Source organism: Heloderma suspectum, chromosome 3 (genome assembly GCF_057233095.1).
Source record: "Heloderma suspectum isolate Gila_16-S chromosome 3, 16-S_ref, whole genome shotgun sequence".
In the NCBI taxonomy this organism is placed as follows: Eukaryota; Metazoa; Chordata; class Lepidosauria; order Squamata; family Helodermatidae; genus Heloderma; species Heloderma suspectum.
In genome coordinates, this window is record NC_139460.1 from 92,922,622 (window position 1) to 92,947,697 (window position 25,076).

At 43.2% G+C, this 25,076-nt stretch overlaps 1 protein-coding gene across 3 annotated transcripts in view; it reads left to right on the forward strand.

The window, feature by feature from the left end:
* Positions 1-25,076, forward strand: part of PDXK (pyridoxal kinase) — a 76,938-nt gene that overhangs the window by 30,969 nt on the left and 20,893 nt on the right. For all 3 annotated transcript variants that reach the window (XM_084843857.1, XM_084843858.1, XM_084843856.1), the window contains 4 exons: positions 13,950-14,054; positions 20,614-20,697; positions 22,982-23,028; positions 23,983-24,068. In XM_084843857.1, coding sequence (XP_084699983.1) covers positions 13,950-14,054; positions 20,614-20,697; positions 22,982-23,028; positions 23,983-24,068 — 322 coding nt within the window. The remainder of the gene's footprint in view (positions 1-13,949; positions 14,055-20,613; positions 20,698-22,981; positions 23,029-23,982; positions 24,069-25,076) is intronic.

Genomic DNA, 25,076 nt, shown 5'->3' on the forward strand with positions numbered 1-25,076 from the left:
AACATAGAATTGTACAATTAGAAGGGACATTAATTGATAACATTGGAGATCATCTAGTCCAATCCCTGTTTAATGCAGGCTCTGCAGTGTCAGGTGCCTAGTTCTTCTACAGCATCCCTACAGCATCCCTGACAGACACTGCAGAATTCCTGACAGCCTGTGCTTCAACACCTCCAGTGAAGGAGAACCACCTCTTCCTGAGATAGTCTGTTCCATTGTCGAACAGCACATACCATTAGGATATTTCTCCTAATATTTAGCTGAAATCTGCTTCCCTGCAATTTCCACCCATTGGTTCTGATCCTGCCCTCTGGAGCACCAGAGAACAACTGTGTCCTGTGTTCTGCATGGCAGCCCTTCAGACATTTGAAGACTGCTATCATGTCTTCCCTTAATCTTCTCTTCTCAGGCTAAGCATACTGAGCTCTATCAGTGGTTCTGCATATGACTTTGTTTCCAGACCCCCTCACCTTGGTCTGAGTCAGACCAAGAGCCATCAGTGGCCAAGAAAGAACATTTTGAAGTTCACAAAAGTGAAATCTACTTTTCAGTAGAAAATTATACAGTCTTATTTAAGTCATTTTGTACAAATCTGTTGTTTTCAGGACTGCCTGAGTTTTCTTAGAGATTTTGTTCACTAAATCAGGATGACTACAGAATATTACAATTATAGTTAGAAAGTTACACATGTGTGAGCCATATAAGCAAATTGTAGACAAAGAACTTTTCTACATGAGGCATTTATTGTGTGCTCGTCATTCCCTATTCGTGGTTGTTTATGGGTTCTTTAGATGACACTGTGACCTTCCAGTTTCGCATATATTTTTAAAGAGCACTTTCAGTGAGTTTTTTTAAAGCAGGGAAAATGTATTATTTGTGCAAGTGAAAGAAAATGCTTTTTCCACTTGTGTATTTGCGCTATTCCGCTACACCATAGTGCCACCTAGAGATTATGTATCAGAAAAGCAGGAAAGGAAACACTCATTCTGTAGTGTTCGGATCTCAATTCTGCAACAAAACTGAAAATAGATATAGCAGATTAACAGCCTTGTGTAGAAAAGCCCAAAGAAGTAATTGAGAAGGGGTCACAGTTCATTTGCATATTTGTGTTTTCTTTTAAAACTGCTTAGTGTGCACTGGTTACCTTGCAGTTCCTAGTTCAAAGGATCTTTTAGATCTCTGGAAGCTGAAAGCCATAAAGCTTATTTTAATTAATTTAGGGCTTCTGGTTTATTGCTCATTTCAGGGTTTAGTTTATAAATGTTTTTCTAAACTCCAGAAGTGTGTCCAAAGACTTTCCCTTTTTAATGTAGAAATTCACTGGTTAATACTGTATTACAAAAGTAGATTGATTTTATAGAATATTGAAAAGGATTTTCAGCAACCTTAGTGTTTAAAAACAATTTAATAAACACATCTAAAACGTAGCTAAAAATGTATGGGGCCTGATCCAGTCCAATGTGGGTGCAGAACCCATGCACAGAAGGCTCAATACAAGGAATGTTGCAGGGAATGAGCCCAATTAATATGTAGCCTGATTAAGTCATTATTTGTTTGAAGGGGCAACATGAATGCAATGCCTTTTGCCCTGCTCCTGTTGTCATGTTCAGGGAAAATGTCTGCAGCGAGGAGTCTGCTGTGCCCATATAGGCTCTCTGCGTGATTCAGAAACCTGTGTGATCAGGGTTCTAAGTCGTGCAGAGAGCTTACATGAGTACACCAGATCTCCTGCTGGAGACATTTGCCCTGAATGCATGGGAAGCCAGAAAGAGCCAGTTGGCACCAGTGGTGGCTTTTAAAAAACCAATCTTGGGAGGGAAGTGGCTGGGGACAGAATGATTAAACCTCCCCTCCCTGCTCCTCATGTTCCTAATCTGGATCGGGGAACCATGCACTTACTTTAGAATAAACAAAAAATGTGAGAGAGCTGCATGCTACAAAATGCCATGTAAAGTGTAGATTGACCTACGGACAGAACTCTTCCAGACTTTACATTTTTAAAATTTCTTCATTGTCTTGTCACACTCAGGTCTAAGATGGATTTTGATCTGAGCTGAATTTCTGTTTAGCCAAGATAGCAACAATAACGAAGTGCCCATAAATATAACAGAACTTACATTGTAATATTTTTAGAGTGAAATATAACATAGAATTAGGTGTGGGAGTCAACAGTACCTGCTCAAAATATTTTTTCTCCTTTTCAGGGTTTATTCAGCTTTGCTTCCAAATGACCATCTAGTATCCAGATAGATAGATAGATAGATAGATAGATAGATAGATAGATAGATAGATATGACCTTTGCATTTATTACCTTTGCATCTCCAAAGAGCATGAGGCAGCATATGTGGAGGTATCCTATTTTATCCCCACAAGAACTCTGAGAGATAGGTTAGGTTGACTTGACAGTGACTTGCCCAAGGCCACCCAGTGGCAAAGTGACAGTGTCATCTGTCACTATAAGCAGCTGTCCATACATAACCGTCACAGTATAGTCAAATAAATTGGTTCATTCAAACTCGCTTCTTTCTTTTACTTTTAAACTTGATATTGGCAAAAGAAAAAAGAAAACCTATTAAAAATGCCTTCTGACTGACACCCATTTTTTTCTGAATCTTCCTGTTCTTAAATGAATTAATAGAAAGATGTTGCTGTACTGTTTGTGATGCTCAAGAAAATGTTCCTTTTAATCATCCTGATATACAGGCAACATTCCAAGCTGGAGCTCCATTTGCTAAGTTGCCTGGTAAGGAGTATTTACTGTATGATTAGAGTGAGTGAATCACCTCCAAACGACATTGTGCTTCACGCACGAATAAAGGGAGCTGTCACACAACCTGCGTAGAAGCTCTTTTTTATAAAAAGAAAGAGAGGAAAGGAGAAACAGTTTCAATTTGTCGTGCTTGCTAATGTGTAAAAATATACATGTTGTTGGAGTAGAGGGCTTTATGTAGGGGGGTAGAGCGAACCTTATAGGCTTCTAGCCTGCTCTGAAGAGTTTAGCAGATTTTTTTATTAACCTTTGTATAATGTACTTGTCCATTTGCTTCCTACACTTGGAAGTATTCCAAAGGAAAGCAGTTGTGTGTCTTCAAAGAAGACATGTTGTTCAATTTCACATTTAGAGATTCATTTGGACCAGGATCCATCATGGGGCTTTTCTCAACATGTCATTGGCCTAACACATGTAAGAGGGCACATGCTTTATTTGGTTTCCTTGACTGGGCAGGAGGATGGTGATCTGAAAGTGGGGGAATTAACATCTATGCCATTGTCATGGTTGGATCACTTCCTGTTGAGGTTTAGATTCTCAGCAGGTCACTCTGTGGAATGAAGAGATGACTCGGGCAGTTGACACAAGCGTGCCTAAGCACGCTCTCCCTCTGAGCAGAGCCCAGCTATCTCCTTGATATTCACCTGAGCTGAGGGCGATGAAGCAAGATGGAAGACTGCTATAAGACAGGTGGAGGAAAATGTGTGGTGAGTCCGTCCAAACACAAGATAGAGTGTTCTCCGTCCATTATCGAGCCAGCTCTGCAGTGGTGATGGTGGCAAAAAGAGAGTTCTTTTCCACACCATTGCATCTTCTCAGTGTTGTCCAGCAGAGCTTTTCTAAGTGGTTCATGGCCTGCTACAGTCTGAGCCAGAGAGAGAAATGGTGGAACCCTTGGTAGTACACTGTGACAAGTTTGCACAGCATTTTGAAGTCACTCAAATCTGTCACAACTTGGACATCACAGTTAATGCAGTTCCATTAGTAGAGGTACCTGGAGCACCATCTGTTTCTGTTTTATTGGATGAGCTTCAGTTGTTGAGGCCCAAGGTTGTGGACAAGGTGGTTCATCAAGCCCAGCCGACACCTTTATGCTTGGCCCTTGCCTTTCATGGCTATTACATCTAATAGGGTGGGGATGTCTGGCTGGTCCAGGAGGTCATAAATTCCTCCTTGAGAGAGGGGGCGGTACCAGCCTCCTTAAAGGAGGTGGTAATTAGGCCACTCCTGAAAAAGTCTAACCTGGACCCGGATGATGGTAACAACTATAGGCCAGTAGTCAACATCACCTTCCTGGGCAAGGAGCTTGAGTGGGTGGTTGTCAGTCAACTCCAGGCACTCTTGAATGAAACTGATTATTTAAACCCATTTCAATTGGGCTTCAGGCCTGGTTTTGGAATGGAAAATGCCTTGGTTGTGGGATGACCTTTGCCAAGAGAAGGACAGGGGGAGTGTGACCCCGTTAATTCTCTTGGACCTCCTTCATGGCTTTTGATACCATCAACCATAGTATGGTTGTTTGGGTTGGGAGTTGGAGCACTGCACTGAAGTGGGTTCTGCTCCTATATGGATGACTAATTCCAGAAGGTGGTGCTGGGGGATTGTTGCTCTGTGCCTTCGCAGTTATGCCATGGGGTGCCACTGGGCTGTATTCTATCCCCCATACTGTTCAACATCTACATGAAACTGCTGTTGCTGCTTTTCATCAAATCCAGGTGAGGAAGTAGCTGTTCTGAATCAGTGCCTGGGCACAGTAATGGACTGGATGAATAAACTGAGACTCAATCCAGGCAAAACAAAGGTACTCTTAGTGGGTGGTTTGTCTTCCTGGCTAAGTGATGTTCAACCTGTTCTGGAGGGGGTTGCACTCCCCTTAAAAGATCAGGTTTGTAATTTGAAGGTGCTCTGGAATCCAGTACTTTCACTCGAAGCACAGGTAGACTTGGTGGGACGGAGCACCTTTTATCAGCTTAGGCTGATATACCAACTATGTTCCTATCTGGACAGAGGTAGCCTAGCTACAGTTATCCATGCTTGGGTACCTCTCGTCTGGATTACTGCAATGCTTTATACATTGGGCTGCCTTTGAAAACAGTCCAGAAACTTCAGCTGGTCCAAAACAGGGCAGCGAGATTGTTAATGAGGACTGGCCAATGTGACCATATTATGCCAGTAATTTTCCATCTGCACTGGCTGCCAGTCCAATTCAAAGTGCTGGTATTAACATTCAAAGCCATAAACGGCTTGGGGCCAGGTTACCCGAAGGATCATCTCCTCCCATATATACCTGCCCAGACCCTATGATCATCTTCAGCGGTCCTTCTTCAGGAGACTCTGCGAAAGGATGTGAGGTGGGTGGCTACTAAGAAGAGGGCCTTTTCTTTTGTGGCACCCCAGTTGTGAAATGAGCTTCCCAGAGAGGTTCGCCTGGTGCCTATGTTGTGTTCTTTTTGGCACCAGCTGAAGACCTTATATTCCCAGGCATTTTAGCCTTTCTGTTTCTGTTGTTTTACATCTGTTGCTGTATTTTAAACCTTTGCACTGCTGCTAGGTTTTACTTCGGCTTTAATTTTTATTTTATACCGTAGTTTTAAACTTTAAATATTGTATTGTATCATGTTGTATTTTATGGTTTTAATTGTTGTCAACTGCCTAGAGAGCTTTGGCTAAATGTAATAAATAAATAAATTGAATTTCCCACTGTTAAATGTCTTGCTTCCTGAATTTTTGATACTAATGGCACAAGTACATGCTACAGCCTAGCATTTCCCATGGTGGCATGTTACTGAATCAAGGGAAGCTACACTGGGTGATGCCTGCCAGTTCAGATATTCTCCTCTACTCTGTCCCACCCCTTCCCATCTATGCTTCTTCTTCCTGCTGCTTCTTTTCTCACCTGTCATTCATGTTCCTTTCCATAACCACTTATGAAACACCTTTGAGGACATCTCCTCCGTATTATACCCCTGTGCATTTGTAACCAGGGCCAGACAATATTGAAAATTCATGTATTTGAAATTTGTATCTCAAATACAATTTGAACTGTATCCCTTATCTAAAGTATACACAAAAATGAATTGCCATTTTGTATGGGAATCACTCCCCCCCTCCCCCTGCCTGTCTTTTGTATCTAGTATTTGGGTATTTTGTGAGAAATGTGAGACTTAAAATTAAAACATTCTTTATATTAGAAACAAGCCACAGCAGGATGCGTTTTCTAGCAGACCTTTAGGCTTCCATTTGCTCACTTACTGCTCTGTGCTACTTTTGGTGAGCAAACTCCCTTTTACACACTCAGGTCTGAGAGATCAGTTGAAGTAACACTGCTGATGAGTCAGTCATCAAATGATGAAACCTGTATTCATCTGACCATTATGGGATTAAATGGCTGCTGCTTTCCTTCAAAGGTCTACCAGTTTCCCACTGAACTCACCCTGAAGATAGCAGCAATGGTAGTGACAGCCTTCTTCTTTCCAAATTCTGCCAGTTCCAGCCTCTGCCCATCCTTTCATCTTCCTTGGCAGTTCACTATGTTAGACTCCTCTTTATCTTGATATTGCCATTTTGTATCCAGGATCCTGGAAAATCAGGGTTCTTAATCACGTGGAGAGCCTCCACAGATACAGGACGCTCTCCTGTTCAGACTGTTACCTTCCATACATACAGGACGAAGGAAACACGCGAGGATGGGGCGTGGCTGGATCACTCTTCTCACATGTTCAGTGAAACTATGAATTAGAACACCTGAACAGGGCTTTTATCTTCAGAAAGAACTGTGGTGTCTCTGACTTATCAGCTGCAGAACTCCTCTGTCTGATCATCATCAAGTCCGTCAGCATTGCTCACTGTCCACCCAATTCCAGATTCAGCATCTTTTTACTCCTGTGAGCTCCAGTCCATCGATCCATCGTCTTTCTCTGAAGCATTGTCCTCTTGTCTCTTTGTTGTGGCTTCCTCCTGCTTGTTAAACTCTGCAGTTAAACTCTGCATTTTGAACCGTTAATTCATCCCTGTCCTCAACTCTTGACACATTTGACCCACTCTTCCAATTAACTATTTACCTCTCTCATCCCAAGCCCTATCTCATCTCCCCTCCCCCCTCCCTTGTTTGATATCTCCATCCATGTTCCTGAGCAGGAGAACACCTCTGGAAGAGAACAAAAGAGTTGACCAGTTTCATCCATTATAAATTCATTCTCTGCTCCTTCTCCTCTGCCATCAACCTGAATGAATAACTTCACCTCTATTATCCACACCACCTCTAGGAATCCCAAGCGACACTTTTCTACTTTGATACCCTACTAAGATCTCCCCCATGCTGTCATTGCTCTCTGCTCAAGGTTTTGCTGCCTCCTTCAGTGCTAAAATTAAATCCATACACTCTGACCTCTCCATCTCTCTTTTCTTCCCTGCTCTTCCACCTATCCTTCCTCTGGCACCTCCTTCTATCGTGTCTTCTTTCTCTCCTGTCACATTTGATTTATTAGCTACCATTCGTTTCCATTCCCCCTTGATCCTGTCCTCTTCTGTCATCTTGTTGCCATCTCACCTGCCATTATCCATCCTCCTCAGTTCATTATCAACCTCAATCCTCTGTTTCCCCTGTTCTTAAAAAAACAAACACCATTGCTTGACCCATCCTCCCTCTCCAACTACCACCCAATTTCCCTTTTCCTCTTTAACTCAAAACTTCTCAAGCGAGCTGCTTCCTTGCTTTATCTCAACACTTTCTCTTTCAACTCTGCTGTTGACCGTCTCTGACCCTCTGCACTCCACCGAAACTGCCCTCATAAAAAATAAATAAATCACTGATTACCTCCACACTGCCAAATCTATGGGCCTCTACTCAGTCCTCATCCCCCTTGACATTTCTGCCACCTTTTATACAGCTGATCACTCTCTCCTATTTGATCCCCTTTATGCTCAAGATCTCTGTTATTCTCTCCCTAGCTGATTCTCTTCCTACCTGTCTAATTGTTCTTGTAATATCTCCATGGGTGGAAACTCTTCCTCTGCTTTCCCTCTCTCTGTTGGGTTCTGTGTGGGCTCTACTTGGCTTTCTACCATTCTCTCTATATACTTTATCTCTGGTAGGCCTCATCACTTCCTATGGCTTTCAGTACCACCCATATGCTGATGATGTAATAGGAGAGCTGTGGAATAGTATGCTCCAATATCCCCCCTGCTGTGGTGGTTGGAATGGAATGTTCTGGGGGCTGAGTAAGGGGGAAAGTTGACAGTTGGGGAGTTCAGTTGGAGACTGGAACAGTTATCATTATGCAGTGTTAATGTTAGGTCACTCTGTATAAAGTAATAAAAGCCCTGTTTGGCTCAAAAGAAGCAATCAAATGTGTTATTTTTTTGTAGCAGAGGATGGTTTAGAGGCAAAACAGACATTACTTTAAATCAACTTTTAGCAGCTATGTTCCCCCCCCTTTTTTTTTTTTTACTGTGGAGTAGGCATAGCATCTCTGATATGGATCTTTAAAGCCCCCCCCCCCCCCGAATCTCAAATCAGATCAGGCCCCCTGCACTTACTCTTCAGTAAAAAATGAAATAATAAAAAAAGATGTAGCTACTAGTTACAGATTTAAAGCAATGTCTGTTTTGGCCCTTAGTGCTGCTAGTTACCACCATAAAGTGAGCAACCTTTGTCTAGAATCTGTATTGCACTGATCAGTGAGAGAGCCTCTGCAGCTGCCAGCCATGCTTGAATTTTTCAGGCCATAATCAGTGAGAGGAAGATGGGACAATAACAAGATGGAAGATCTCTATAGGGAAATAGAGGGACAGCTGTGTCCACTCCAAAGCATAGCCCTTCTAAGTTTGTGAGAATACTTGAGGATCTCTGGAGAAGGAACGAGCCAGGTGGCAGGGAAACGTCAACTGGCCGGGACACATTACTCACTGTCTCACTAGCAAAAACATTGTTGGCAAAGAAGTTCATGGACTGTCACTGTAAAACAGCCTAAGGGACAGAATAGCACAGTTAGTAACTCCTCGGGAAGATGTGGCAATAGTAACAGCAACTAAGCAAATATTTCCTAGTGATTCTCTGTTGAAGAGAGAATTTAAGATGGCTGGACAGTTTGGAGCTCTGAATAAAACGGAAGAATTGGATTTTTCTAGCCTAATGAATCTGACTGAATTAGGACTTTGATGGGGTTATTCAGAGATGGAAGTAATGGAAACAGTAGTTGAGGCAATTGCCCCTCAAACTAGTTTGAGAAGCTACATGGAAAGAAATCACTCAATGACCCTGCCTAAATTAAGGAGGATTCTAGAGTTTATTAGCGTGAGAAGAGTGCCACAGAGTTCCATGTCATCTTGCTTAATGCTTTTCAGGGAGTGCAAGGATGCTCAAGATTCCTTGTTGTGGACCATGGACTTACTGTTTGCTTTGCAGGATGAAGGCTCCACTTTAAAACATGATCCCTGTTTGGTACAGAGCACATTTCTTAATTCAGTTACCATGAGGCTGCAGAGGGACCTTGATGATGGCTTACTTCAGCATTCCTGAACCTGGTGCCTTCCAGATGTGCTGGCCATGCTGGCTGGGGATGATAGCCATAATCTAGCACATCTGGAGGGTGCTCATTTGGGGAAGGCTTCCTCAATTGCAAGGTGATCACTCACAGATGAACCTCTGCTGGAGAGGCACAGTTATCAATTGGGAAAGAGGGAAACTGGAAAATGACCGTGAGAGTGGAAAAGTGGAAAATGACCATGAGAGTGCAATGGAATGTTGATGAGCTCCATGTACTGCCACAACTGTGTGCTGATGCTGAGTTGGAGTCTCCTGAAGCACTGAGCACAACTAAGAAAAAAACTATATCCATTTCCCCGTGGTGCCTCTTATGCCTAGAGCCACCTCCTGGAATGCCTCCATCAAAAGTCACAATTTCAGGAAAGTTTTGGGATTATGGCCCTAGTCCAGCCCCTCCCCCAACCTGGTATCCTCCAGTTGTTTTGGACTACAGTTCCCAGCATTCATGACCATTGTCCATGCTGGTTGGGGCTGATGGGAGTTGAAGTCCAAAACCTCTGGAGGGCACCAGGTTGGGTAAGGTGCCCTAATCCCTTTACCTTACTGTAACTAAACCAAAGTATGTGTAACTGAAATAATCATATGTCCTTCCCCTGCTTACCCATATCTCCATACCTCTCTTCCTCTGTTGTTTCCCTGTGTCTATTTTAGATTGTAAGCCCCTTGGGGTAGGGACTTCCCATACCTGTTCTTTGTAAACCATTATGTACATAGATGGTGCTATAATAAACCAACAAATAATTTTTTATAGACCGGAGCAAACTCCTCTCCTAGACTTTCAGTTTCTGTTCAGTTTTAATTTAGGCTAACAAAGCAGACTGTTTTGTTAGCCTAAAATAAAATGAGTAGGAGATGTATAATAAAGGTGTTCCTGTATTTTGAGGTGTCTCTATATTTGTCATAAAAGAGCTGAAATCAGAGTTTAGTCGGAAGGGTACATCTGTGTATCTGAAAAGATACTAACATTTTAAAGGGTGCTAAGTTGACCTCCACAACAAAAATGAAGAATCTGTGATATGCTAGCACCACCTACTAGATTGTGGAGGAAGCAGTATGGCAACGTTTCTGAGACAAACATTTGGCTGAAGTGGAGTAGGCCTTCTCACATCTCATAACTTCTTCTGACAGTGAATTCAGGTGGTTGAGTGTAAACAAGACTGGAGCTGAAACAGCCACAAGAAACAAAGGGGAAGCATCTGCATGCTTGGGAGCAATCCAAGATATGTATGTAGAGGTATATAAAATCTCTATAAAAAAAAAACAAAAAAAACCCCAAAGTTGAGTGCAATAGACTACCCAGTTGCTAACTCTTTACATTGTTCCGCTTCTCTTGAAAGCATTGGGAACACAGACTGTGCAGAAATCAAAAGGCAGTCTGGCTTTAAGTTGGGAAAAGAAAGGTTTGATGATATGAGTGAAGGACATAAAAGTGAACTTTCTTGACTCCGCAGTTCTCTCTGTGCCTGATGGTCAGCGCCACATACACACATTTATGGTTGTAGCACATCCAGGTTTTTTACTGAAAGTGTGCATTTTGAATATGTATATATATTTGTTGGTTGACATCATGTATCAAGAGAATCATGGGGTCCAGGGAATTAAATGCATGTGCAAAGCTGCCCTCAGTGACTGTTATTGCAGAACTGTCTCTAACTTGAAAAAGACTGCTCATTAAGCAAAACTGTCAAAACACATTGAATTAAGGAAAATTTAAAATGCAATGGTTAAATTTCTGTTTCCTGAGGAAAAAGAGCAGGAAATTTTGTTTCCAAAGATAAAAGGCTAGTGTGCTGACCCACTTACTGCTTGCCCAGTACCTCCTGTCATTCATAGTGTGGTGTTACTATATCCTTGAATGCTCCTCCCACCCCACCCCCATTTTTATTCCTAAGTGTGCTTGGCACTACTTCTGTGCATCTTTGAACACTTGTACCATCAGAAGCCAAAATGCAAATAGCTTCATAGGAAGAGGCCAGAGGAAGCTGGTGGATCAAATCTCTAACCCAGATGTAGGCAACCTGGTGCCCTCTGATGCTTTGAACCACAGCTCCCATCATCCCTGACCATTGGCTATGTTGGCTGGGTCTGAGGGGAGTTGCAGTCAAAAACATCCATAAGACACCAGGTTGGCTACCCCTGCTCTAACCAAAGTTAATGTGGTTAATTATCATCCACTAGCTGATATATTTCATGCCTGATAAGCCCTGGGGAACCCTTCTGTTCTTTTATTTGTTCTGAAATGTGATTGGTTTTCTGATTCCACCTTTGGAAGACCCCAAGTGCTATCACAAAATAAATGATAGGACTATTAATGTTGATTTATTTCCTCTGCAAAAATACATTTCTAGGGCCTGAAAGTAATAGATTATTATTGCTTTAGCTCTCTCACTCATTCACCTACATAACTGGCCACATCCAGCAGTTTCAGTTCTAATGAGTTTAACGTGGTGATGGGATGGTGAGAATGATTCCTTCTATTTCTGATGTTCAGGCTGTTAATGCCATTGATTGTATAACCAAAATAGCATCATCCACACATGGGGGGGGGGGCATGAGCAGGTTTGGCGCAATCTATACTTTGCAGCAATACAAACAGTTGGGGGGGATCCCCTTAAAACAGCCCAATGAAAACCACACTCATAGGCCATGGAATGCTGATTGAGGGATGGAATGGAGTGGCTGAAATGCTGAACAGGGAGCACTCCACACTGCAACATTTTATTGCAGGCCCCACATTATTTTGTTTGTAATTATTTTTTATTCATCATCTCTCTTCATAATTCAGGCAAGGCATCAAACTTGTGTCACCATGAATTTGACATTGGGCCCCTCCCAGGTATGTCCCACAAGACTTAGAAGGACTTTCAGCTCTTCAGTTACTATCTTCAGACCACTTTAATTAATCTTTTGCAAAATGCACATGCATACATACGCACACACATATTTTCAGCTCTCATCATCCCTAGGGGTGGGAGAGGGTAATGTAAGTGTTTAAGTGCTGCCAGCCCAGCCATTTCTGTGACCCATCAATCTGAGGCAGTAACAAGGGCTGCATGGTATTTCTATGATAGGTGAAAGCTTTCCTACATCTGCTGTTTCCAGTTGTCTGGAGTCCTTGTTCCATTCTATACTGCATGAGGACATGCTATGGCTATGGAGGATCCCTCAGGATGGGGGTCTGGACTAAATGAACTTTACAGAGGCAGTTTAAAGGATATTCCTCAGCCTGCAATATGAGTTGTACTAGCTAGGAGCCCAGGGGTATCTCTTTCTCAAGCTGTAAATTTACCTGCCACCACCTGCTACATCCTTCGATAATTCCCCACACAGGCATTATAGCCAGGATTGGATTGGCCTAAATGAGAAAATGCACATACCAGTTCCAGAGGGACACACCACTAGGTGTAGACTCACTTAACTCATCTGACCTGCCTACACATATTATAAAAGGAGGTGTTCACATGCCTGTGTGTGTTGTTAGCATCCCAATTATAACAGTGATGGCAATCTATATGGTTGCTGCCCCATCCAACAACTGATGACTTGGCTACTTGGGGCAGAGAGCTGCTTCTCTAGAAGCCTGTGCTCTCTTTCCTTCTGTCTGATTGTTTCCTTAGTGACGGTATATTTGTAACACCCTAGGTGCTGCTGTAGCAGGGACTTTTTTGATGCATCTCAATTTGTGCTTTGTATGATGGGTTTGATAGAAACAGGTCCTTTCCGTTCCCCTGTCTCCACCTTCAATTTCTAACCCAGCAAATTATGGTCAGCCCAAATCTGATAAAGGCCATCAGCTTCATGTTGAACTTCATTAGCTATGGTAAAGAAAGGGTGGTTGTGAGCCCCTTGTTGATGTTGGCTATTCAAGGTCAACCTTGGTTCCATGTTGCAGGATAATTAGCAGTTAGATATTGCTTGTTTTGAAAGTTCAAAATACATCACATATATTGCCTCAGTAATCTTTACAACGGAAGGTATTATTATCCTCATATTATAAATTAGGGGGTCTGAGGCTGAGGGAGAGTGGTTGCCTGAGAGAGAGAGAGAGAGAGAGAGAGAGAGATTCCTGATTCTAAGCTATTCTAGATGATTCCACTGCTGCTATGCGCCACAGTTCTCATTCTGTTCCTTTAAAAGTATTTCTCATTATGCATCTCAGAAGTTGTGTGTGTGCTTCATAGATGTGTTCCCAAACCATCCCACCCTCTCCTACTTGTGCTTCAGTGCTGTCCTAATGTCCACTTGTTTTGCCAAGTAATGTGATGATCATAGAATCATAGAATAGTAGGTTGGAAGGGGCCTACAAGGCCATCGAGTCCAACCCCCTGCTCAATGCAGGAATCCAAGTCAGAGCATCCCTGGCAGATGGCTGTCCAGCCTTGTCTTGAATGCCTCCAGTGTGGGAGAACCCACCATCTCCCTAGGTAATTGGTTCCATTGTCGTATTGCTCTAACAGTCAGGAAGTTTTTCCTGATGTTCAGCCGGAATCTGGCTTCCTGTAACTTGAGCCCATTATTCTGTGTCCAGTAGCGATCCTTCCTCACTATTGTTATGTTATCCTTAAGTGAAGCCTGTGAATGCAGTTGTCAGATAAGGCCATTCACTGTCTTTGATTTCCTTCTTTGTTCAGGTTATGATCACTGGAAAGGGCAGGTGTTAAATTCAGATGAACTTCATGAACTATATGAAGGACTGAAATTGAACAATGTCAACCATTATGATTATGTACTTACTGGTAAGTACTTCTTCATTTTTGTGAGAATCTGATTGTGATCACTAAAAAACCTGAAATATTTTGCTGGGGTAAAATTGCTCCAGCTGTATTCCAAGTTAATGCTTAACTGTGGTTGACGCCAAAAAGGGGAATTATTTCCAGAGGAGACAGAGCTTGCTTAAAGATGGTCTTCTCTCGATCTTTTCACCATGGTTAATACATAACCCAGTATTACATCTGCACTAGCCCTTTGAGAAGCATTTAAAAGGAAAGCTCAGCAGGAAGCTTGTGATATAAAGCTTTGCATCCAGCAAAATAATATTTCCTGTCTCACATATTTGCAGATTATTAACATGGTTTCACCTTATTGCATACAGTGCATCTGTTTTTAATTTCATTTTTTATATTTCCTTACTGCTGTGAATAAGCTGGTTCCAAAACTTGCTGGATGAAATTGATTGCCATATTGATTTATATAAGTTCCATGAGAAAAGAAGTGTTTTCAAAGCCAGAGATAACAGGAAAATTTAATGATACGGGTCTGGAATTATAACCCATAAAGGCTACTCTGCCATGAAGGGTATTGCACAGCTGACAAATTATTTTTCCCCTCTGGTTTCCATGGAGTTCTTGGAGGTAAAGAAGATATTTAATAACAAAGTGAATGAGATTGCACTGATGTAGCAATGAATTTTCAGCATAAACAGGTTCCATTTGTTTTGAAGACATTTCTAATTTTTTCCCTGAGGAAAATGTTAGTTTGCAAAATGATAGAATAGCTTCACTGAAGCTTGTATGGTGACAGCTTTCCTTTCACTTACCCTAGTTAGCCAGCTAAAAGATTTTCTGCATGTAGACGGCGGCTGGAGACAGCACTGGGGAGATCACGAAGAGTAGCACAGACTTTTTTGCCACTCTTGCCATGCGGTTGTGTGGCTGATCCCGACAACTCACGATAAAATTACTCAACCAGGTTCGGACAACATGATAACCCACCATGGGTATGACCAACCCTACAACAAGCCATGGGTTCTCTGGCATGTTCACAAAAATGAAGCCACCCTGCACAAAACATGCCAGGGTGGGACAACACGACAACCCACTGTGACTGGTTGCCCATGGTGGTTTGTTGTGTCAAACGAACCCAGTCATTAATGCAGATGCTGCCTCTTAATGCCTGATGGTAAGGTTAAGGATGCACCCTACCCCTCAGCCTGCTGAGTGCCACCCCCTTCCTGGCCTCATTGGCTGCATGAGCCAATGTAAAGGCAAAACAGGTTCTCCATTTTACCAATATGACAACCCTTATCATAAGCTTATAATGTCATAGAATCTTTGGAATTTTTAATCTCTTGGGTGTTACCTGGGCCATCAAAAGAAATGGACATGCAGGATAGTGGTTTAATATTTTATCAGATTGTTGTTGTTCAGTCGTTCAGTCTGACTCTTCGTGACCCCATGGACCATAGCATGACAGGCCTTCCTGTCCTCCGCTCTCTCCTGAGGGGGCTCAAGTTCATATCCATTGCATCGGAGATGCTATCTAGCCATCTCATCCTCTGCTTTCCCCTTCTCCTTTTGCCTTCAATCTTTCCCAGCATCAGGGTCTTTTCCAGGGAGTTTTCTCTTCGCATTAGGTGGATACTGAGCTCTAAATTATTATTATTTTAATGGAGCATTAGTAAACTTGCCCTGAATCACATAAGACAGTGTATCTATCTAAGAATATTGTTACATGTGTACACCCCATGTCCAAGCAGCGAGAAGTTCCAGGGGTTCCAGCACTTACTCAGGGTTCAGTTTACTTAGAAAGAGGTCACTAGAAGCATAAGGTGTTTCTGTGATATAAGGTTTATTTACAGTCAGGGCCAGAAATATTGGAGCAAAGATAACTGTTTTGGCAGTTGGCCTCTGTACACCACCACATTGAAGTTGAAAGGAAACACACCCAGATGGGAGCGAAGTCAGGACTTTCAGCTGTAATTCAAGGGGCTTGGCAAAAGTGGGGCACTAACCATTCAGGAAGGACCGCCAGTGGCATACACACACACACACACACACACACATCGTTGGTGGCTCATAAGTAATGGAACAAACCAACATCATTTCAAACTTAAGGATCGCCTTTAATACCTGGATGAAAATCCTTTGCAGTCAATGACTGCCTGAAGTCTGGAACCCATGGACATGGCCAAATGCTGAGTTTCCTTCCTCAAGATGCTTTGCCAGGCCTTTACTGCAGCTGCCTTCAGCTGCTGCTTGTTTGTGGATCTTTCTGCCTTCACTCTTGTCTTCAGTAAGTGAAAAGCATGCTCTATTGGGTTGAGATCAGGTGACTGACTTGGCCATTCAAGAACATCCCACTTCTTTGCCTTCAGAAACTCTTGGGTAGCTTTTGCTGTATGTTTTGGGTCATTATCCATCTGCAGTATGAAGCGGCATCCTATCAGTTTGGCAGCATTCGGCTGAATCTGAGCAGAAAGTATAGCCCTATACACTTCGGAATTCATCCTGCTGCTTTTATCAGTAGGCAGGTCATCAATAAACACCAGTGACCCGGTTCCATTGGCAGCCATACATGTCCATGCCATAACACTGCCTCCATCATATTTGACAGATGATGTGGTATGCTTTGAATCATGAGCTGTTCCTTTCCTTCTCCATACTTTTCTCTTCCCATCATTCTGGTACAAGTTAATCTTGGTTTCATCAGTCCAAAGAATCTTATTCCAGAACTGGGCAGGCTTTTTTAGGTGTTTGCTGGCAAAGGCTAATCTGGCCTGTCTGTTCTTGAGCGTTACCAGTGGTTTGCACCTTGTTGTAAAGCCTCTGTAGTTACATTCATAAAGCCGTCTCTTGACTGTAGATGTTGACAATGACATGCCTACCTCCTCACGAGTGTTCTTGACCTGGCTAGATGTTGTGAAAGGGTTCCTCTTCACCATGAGCAGAATTCTGCGGTCATCCACTTTAGTTGTCTTCCGTGGTCTTCCAGGCCTTTTGCTGTTGCTGAGCTAGCCAGTTAATTCCCTCTTTTTCAGGATGTTCCAAACTGTTGTGTTGGCCACTCCCACTGTTTTTGCTATCTCTCTGATGGGTTTATTTTGTTTCCACCACCTAATGGCCTCCTTCACTCGCATGGACACCTCTTTGGACCTCATGCTGGGAGTTCCAGTGAACAGCTACCAAATGCAGATGTAACACTCGGAACTACCTCCAGGCCTTTTATCTGCTTGATTGGTCATGGGGTACCCAGGAAACAGGCCACACCTGGCCATGCAGCTGCTTGTCAGCCGTTCGTTCCATTACTTATGAGCCACCAATGATGGGGGTGTGTGTATGCCACTGGCTGTCCTTCCAGAATGGTTAGTGCCCCACTTTTGTCAAGCCCCTTGAATTACAGCTGAAAGTCCTGACTTCAGTCCCATCTGGGTGTGTTTCCTTTCAACTTCAATGTGGTGGTGTACAGAGGCCAACTGCCAAAACAGTTATCCTTGCTCCAATATTTCTCGCCCTGACTGTATATATACACGCGCGCACGCACACACACATACATATATAGATATAGATATATAAATAGGCTGAGCATAAGATGGGGATCCATAGCATTAATACGTAGTGCCATAGCATTTCTTGCAGAGAGCAAGTCAGCTCTCTGTCTTCTTTTCAGATCAAGCTCCAGCACAGGCTGACGTCTTGTTATACACCCAGGCATCACTGGCTCCTTCCTCTTGGCCTAGTAGAAAAAAGGATGAGTCATCCCCCCCCCCCCCAGCACACCATCACCTGTTTCTTCTTATTTCATCCAAGCTCCCATTAACACACATCAACAGAATGTTTCCTGCCATCAGCTATCTATTGTCAGGTCTTTGAGAGGTGTTGCCTCAGACATATGCTCTGATAGTTCTGCTTACTGAAATCTTAGAATCAAGAGTTTGAAAGCCGGGAGGGATCCTGAATCTCTTTGAAATAAGTGGCACTGGGCTGTAAGCAGTCCACTAGAGGGTCATTTAGACTGATCCCAAACACATCACAATGTTATTGAAGGTACACTGCAGCATAAAATGTTTTGCTGTTTCCACCAGAAGTCCATTAAAAATATGTATGAACATTAATTTTGGGATAAATGATCTAAAATGATTAGAGTTTTTTTTCAAGAATTGGTCACCAGCCCCACTCTGCCTTTGAATGCAAGCACACTGCTTCTGCCTCTCTGTTCTCTTTTGATTCCAGCCTCCCAAAAGAGCCCCCTGGAGTTGCTCCTCCTCTTTACCATTTGACTCTCACTCCAATCCAGACAGTGGTGGTGGTGAGAAGAAGCAGTAGATGTCACTGCCTACTTGTTTGCTGGCTCTCTCCCTGTCAAGCAAACATGTGGTGGCAATGATGTGAAAGAGGTTGAGGAACAACAGCAGCAAATGACAGTGGTAGTGAGAAAGTAGACTCACTAAGTGAGGGGCCCCAATGATGGTGTCTTGCCCAAGGCCCCTCAAAAACCTGTATGTTATGCACAAGTGACACATTCCCTTTAGACAGTATTCCCTCTCCCTGGGATCTAGTGTCAGTCCTTCTATGCACTCTGGAGGCCTGACTCACCTCCATGTGTTTTGGGCCTATAAATCCTGTTATCAGCATTAGTCCCACCGCATCAATTATTATGGTGCTTGCCTGTCTGTCCTGCTGCCAGTCAACTGTCCTATCATTGGCTCCTCCTCTCTATTTATAGGAAATTCCTCCAGAAACTCAAGGATTCTGGGATTTGTATTTCTTGAGGGAGCATGTCACCTAGGGATGCATATTTTTCTCTGTTTCTCAGACTACGAAGTCATAGAGTTTTCTGTGTAAGTGTTCTCTTCTCCTCCCCACACACCTTATATTCTAGAGGAGAGACCAGGGGTGCATTTAGATATAGGGAAATACATTTGCATAAACATCCTCAAGCTTGAACTTCAATTTAGCCTCAGATTTTTCCTCATGGTAATGGACTTGGAGCCCAGGACAGGGGCCTCTAGGCCACTGGGCCCTTGCAAAGTATACTTGTCCTTTTTCTCTCCACCCCCACCCCTCTGAAGAATGATCACTAGACATGTAAATTATTCACTATAGTAATCTCTCTAAAGCAATGAATAACTGCGAGAAAAATGTATAAGGGTCACTCCTATATAAGTAGGTTGATCTAGGGCAAAGTTTGCCCTTAATTCATTTGAATTACCTACTAGAAGTCAACAGTCTTAAAGAGCAGGGTGTGGGTGTTGTAAGCACAGAGTTTTAGGCGGCAATATTGCAACCAAAACTCTCCCCATGCCGGCTCAGGTCGACTCAGCCCACCATCCTTCCGAGGTCAGTAAAATGAGTACCCAGCTTGCTGGGGGAAAGGTAGTCACGACTGGAGAAGGCAATGGCAAACCACCCCCCTATAGTCTGCCATGAAAACGCCAGCGTAAGCGGCGTCCCTCTAGGGGTCAGTAATGACCCAGTGCTTGCACAGGAGGAACCTTTCCTTTCTTTTTTTGTTCTTTTGCAGAATGCACCTTGAGGGAATGAGGTAAACCACCTATTCAGGTCATGCTCACCTTATTCTGCACATTTCTGGCTTTCTGAGGTACTATTCACTGTGCTTCACAAGCCCCATATGGATTGTGTTTAGACTGTGCTTCCTCCCGCCAATCCTAAGCTAGCCTCTTCTGTATGCCTTGGAAATAACGTTGAGCTGCTGTACTTCTGCTCGAGTCAGGTAGTGCTCCACCTGATCTGAGTGGCTGTGGAAGGCCCGGAAATCCCCCTCCCAATTGGTGCCATGTGGGACCCCACACTATTTTTCTGCAACGGCAGGGGGTCCCTGCCATTGGTAGATAGCACAGTTTCCATCCTCTGTCTTCCATAGTTGGATTGACCAAGCTAAGAAATAGAATAAAGATGAAAATGCCATCTGTGAAACTTTATTTGTGATAGCTGATTCTTACAAAGGGAAGGAAGTCAAAATGCTCCAGCCAATCTGCATGTGTGAACTGGTTAAACTAACCATACATCTTGGGGGCAGAGGACTGGGCTGGGTTACCACCAGAGAAGAGGGTGATAAGCAGAAAGGCTGCTTGGGAACTTGCGGGGGGAGCGTATGAGTTTTGTTTTGTTCCTCATGATTTGTGAAAAGATTGGCCTGTGAGTTCTTTCACGTGTCCATGCAGATAAGCTCTAACACAGCAAACACATTACAGGTTCTATAAGAGACAACTACAGGTCAGGTCAAAGAACTGCTGGCACTGAGGCCAGCCACTATTTTTTCTTTCAAGACTAGACAGAACCTAGTTCAGGATGAACTGGCCATCAGAAACCCATATCACAGGCATAGATGGCAGTTTGACACACCTTGGCTAGCCTGTTTGCTCTGGGTTGAGTGATAGCCTGCTGAAGTGCTAGTTGTGGTAAGAGCAAAAGCTTCAAGTGAGCTGGTTCATTTCCACAGAGTTGTATTTTGGCTCAAAACTGATTCTTTTTTTAAAGGCTGGCCATTCTTACAGAGTTTGTGAGAAAATATGTTTTTCACATAATCTTACTTTTTCTCCCCCTCATCCCTTCAAAGGCTACACGAGAGACAAATCATTCCTTGCAATGGTGGTTGATATTGTTCAAGAGCTAAAACAACAGAACTCCAATTTAGTGTATGGTAAGTTTCTAACACAAAAATTATTCACTTCACATTATATAGTTAGGACATTTCCCAAGGTTTGAGGCTATTTGAGGGCATGTTTACTCTGCTAAGGAGTTAGTGTCAGCCATCTTGGTTGTCACCATTGGTTTTAGGGTCAAAGCTAAAGCGTATCATTTAGTTACAGAGAGATTTAGTTTCAGCAGATTGAAAAACAAAAACACTCCAGCAAACAAATTTCCCTCAAATCTTATTGATATTATTGGTGGCCTTCCTGAATACACTCCAAGCACACAGGGAAAGCATGTAGATCGAGGTGCAGAACCTCTTTCGGCCCCAGGACCAAATTTACTTTCAGAGAAGCTCTCAGAAGCTGCATTTCAGGGCTGAAGGCAAAAGGGATGAGACAAAAATCCAAAAATACCAGCATATTTTAGCATAAAGCTCTTATTGTCAGTAACTAAGCCTTGGGAATGTATTCTAACCTTTTAGAATGGGGGAAAAATTGCGAGTAAGCCAGGAAACAAGCAAATGATCAGTGGTTGGTGAATAGGGGCTGGGGCTGGGAGAAGGGGGCATGGCCATCTGGGGAACCCTGGAGGGCCAGAGTGGGATCCTCAGAGGGCTAGATTTGACCCCCGGGCCTCGGGATCTGCACCCCTGACATAGTACGTGAAAGACAGGTCACAAAAATACTGGGGACAATGTTGTTCTTGATGACACCAGCTGGGACTTCAGAGAAATCTGTTAGCAGTGCTGTAGTGATAATAAAAGGGTACTAGCAAGTTCACTGCTCATGAGTATATCATTTGACAACAGGAAGCTGTTCTCCTCTGCTGTTACAGTGGGACTTGGCAGTCCGCTTCTCATTGCATGGACTTAGCTGCTCTGATGTTAAAGAGGCACCTGAGTGCTGGGAGAGTAGAAAGAATTTGAATTGTAAAGGTACTGAGAAACTTGATGGAGTCACTGTATAAATACTATAGTGCCTGCCATCCTCGAGCTAGCAAATGAGATCTTTTTTGTTCGAATCAATTTAGCAGTTTTATTTATTATTACATTTATATCCCATCTTTTTCCCTCTTACAAGGAACCCAAAGCTACTTACATGGTCCTCCTTCACTCCCTTTTATCCTCACAACAACCCTGTGAGGTATGTTACACTGAGAATCAGTGACTGGCCCAGTGAGCTTCATAGCCATGTGGGGACTATGTCAGAATTCCCTTAGCCCCCACTTTACTTCAATGCCCAAACATACACAGATGAGTGGCTTCAGTCTATAGCTTTTAATCCATTACTTCACAGGGTCATACAGATGCAAATTCTCAGAGACTCTGCATCTACAAAGGAAAGCCATCAGGGGATTCAAATGGAATTACAAGAGTTGCCTGCCGTTTGGCGGTCTGGCTAGCTTAACTTAAGTGGGGGAGGTCCCTCTCTTCTCGTGAGGCCTCTAAATGCAGCTTTCCGCTTCTCTCTCTTTGCTCTACGCCTGTGTCTGGCATCTATTAGGTCATCCTCCCCAAACCCCACCTCCTCCTGTTCGCTGCCTCTCATGGGGGGCGGGGTGAGGAGAGACCCTCATGCTCAGCCATCTGGATGTTTGTAACCTGAGAAGCAGGCCTACTCATATCTGGACTAACCTGGGAAAACACCTCCCCCATGTCTGACGGTTCTCCTTCAGAATCTGAACTGCTGTCCCACTCCCTGCACTCAGAAATACCCCTGACAGACTAAAACCGGGATCTCCCATGTTCCAATACTCTAACCGCTACACCACACTGAGGATTTTCAGAAGCTATACCTCTTTCATGCAATGCTCAGAAAACCTGTTCAAGCTGCTGCTGACCATTTCACTAGTCTAGGTTTGAGAAGTGTTTCCCTGACATTACAGGGCAGATACATAGCCTATAATTCTTCTCTCTCCTCCTTGCATGAAACTGTGTGAAAACAAAAAGATGATAACTTTCTACCTTTTTATAGCACTTGCAGAGATCAACTTCCTAGCATAGGGCAATAGGAACTTGCCATAATAAGAACTACCATAGATCAGGCTTCTCCAACTTGGTGCCCTCAGATGTGTTGGACTACAACTCCCATAATTCCCAGCCAGTGGCCATGCTAGCTGGGAATTGTGAGAGTTGCAGTCGAACACATCTGGAGGGCACCAGATTTGTGGAAGGCTGCCATAGATGTTTGAAATGAGACTGGCAGAGTTCTGATTTGTCAGCTATTATATTTTTAAAGTATTCTTAGATGATATTTCTTCCCCCTTTTCCCAATTTTAATTTTCTCTTTCAGTGTGTGATCCTGTGATGGGTGACAAGTGGAGTGGAGAAGGATATATGGTTGGTAATCCATTGCTTATGGTTGGCCCACCTTTATAAACAATGTTGCTGTGCCAAAGCAAACCCACCGCTCCTAACTTTTACCCTGTACTTCAATGTAGTATCTCTTTTAGGTATAGCAGACACTCCATTGTATGGTCTTCATTAGTTCTGTTAGGACAATGCCAAGAAAAATACCTTTTCATGTTCATCTCTGAAATCACTGCCAGTTTTCCATAGAAACTACATAGGAGTTTCCTATTTCTTTAGGACACTAGAGGCTAGACGGATTTAGAACAGGAAACAAAAACCCAATTTGCATACAAGTGTATATCCCATTCGAAACACCATGCAGCTGGCTGCTTGAAGCACACCTGCATGGTGGCTACTCTGCATTGAATGCCATTAATGGAAAGTTGTTTGTCAAGGGATTTGGGCGGTTTTGTCCACACCACTACAACTAGTTTTTCTTTTTTTGCACTCTGCAGCGGAATAACAAAACTTGCTGGAACTATGGTGTGTGTGTGTGTGTGTGTGTGTGTGTGTTAGTGAATGTCCAAAATTTTGTTACTATCAACGCTACATGTGAATGGTGACAATCCTGTGCAAACGTTTTGAATGTCTAACGGCTATACCAGTCAACGCCTGAAAAGTAGGAGAATATCTGTTAGGGCATTCACACAATTCACTGACAATTGTCAGTGTTTGTATGTAAATAAATACCGGCATACAGCAGATTTTGGGCAATTCCACATACAGAGATTTCTCCTTGTGCTGTAATGGCTTCTGGGCTCTTCCTTCAGTTTATGCGTTTCTGGACTGAGCTGAGGGGGAGAACTGCTCATGCATGGGATTGTACTGAAAGTTTTGAACTTTCTAGACTGAAGTAGTCCTGTGAAGAATCAAGCCACCTGCCTAAGCTTTCAAGCCACCAGCCTAATAAAAAGCCAGTGTCATTTTATTTATTCTTTGCAGTATGTTCCAAAGGATCTCCTTCCAGTTTATAAGGACAAGGTTGTGCCTGTAGCAGATATAATAACACCTAATCAGTTTGAAGCTGAGTAAGTACTATTTTCTCATAAATACTCAAAAGTTTTAGAGACAAATTATCTTTTTTCCTGCTCAATAGGAGAAATTGCCTTTGCTAATTTTTAAAAATAATAATATTGATTAGATTTTGGAGATTTCTTGCATTTTCAAAAATCACATTTTATTTTATTCTTTAAAATACCTATACCTTTATTAAGTCAACTCAAAAGTCACCAAAAAAATTGCACATTTTCAAGATCTTCAGATCTCTTCATCAGGCAAGGTGTTACAAAAAATAGGTTGGCGAGGTGATGGTGGTGGGAGAATAGGAGGGGGGAAAAGGCTGACTTAAGGCGCAATCCTATGGCTGCTAGTCAGTGGCTAGACGGCCATAGGATAGGTTGGTTCCTAGGAACCGACCTCGGAGCCCACGCTCCAAGATCAGTTCCCAGAGAACTGACCCCTTCCCGCACCATCTTGTAGGCAGCGCAGATGCCCCGCGCTCATAAGAGCAGCGTGGAGTGGCGAAAACAGGGCGTTCCCAGGGGCGGGGCGGGGAAGTTGGAAATCTGGTACAACACATGTTATGTGCCACCGCTTCCTGCGCTCCGAGGTCCCATGGCTAGACAGCTGAAATCAGCTGTCTAGCTGTAAAAGCAGGGCCACGGGAGCGAGGAGGAGATCCATTCCTCACCACTCCTCCCGCCCTGCACTGGATAGGCAGTCACCCCCGGGGTTGGAGGCGACTGTCGATCTTAATAGGATTGCTCCCTTAGTGTTGTAGTCAGGAAGTTTGCATAGTCAGAGTCTTAAGATGGTGGAGGAGGGTTTGCAGACATTCAACTTGGGCTCTATCAGGTGATGTGATGGTTTCAGTGTCGTAGGACCACTAAGAGCAAGAAGGTAACAAGCAATTGTTGACCCCCCATTTTCGAAAATATAAAATCCAGCTGTTAACTCAGAACTGTCTGGGGGAATCAGACAGGTTTCTTGGTCAGAGGAAAACAGAGGAAGAGATTAACTAACTAATGTCTATATTT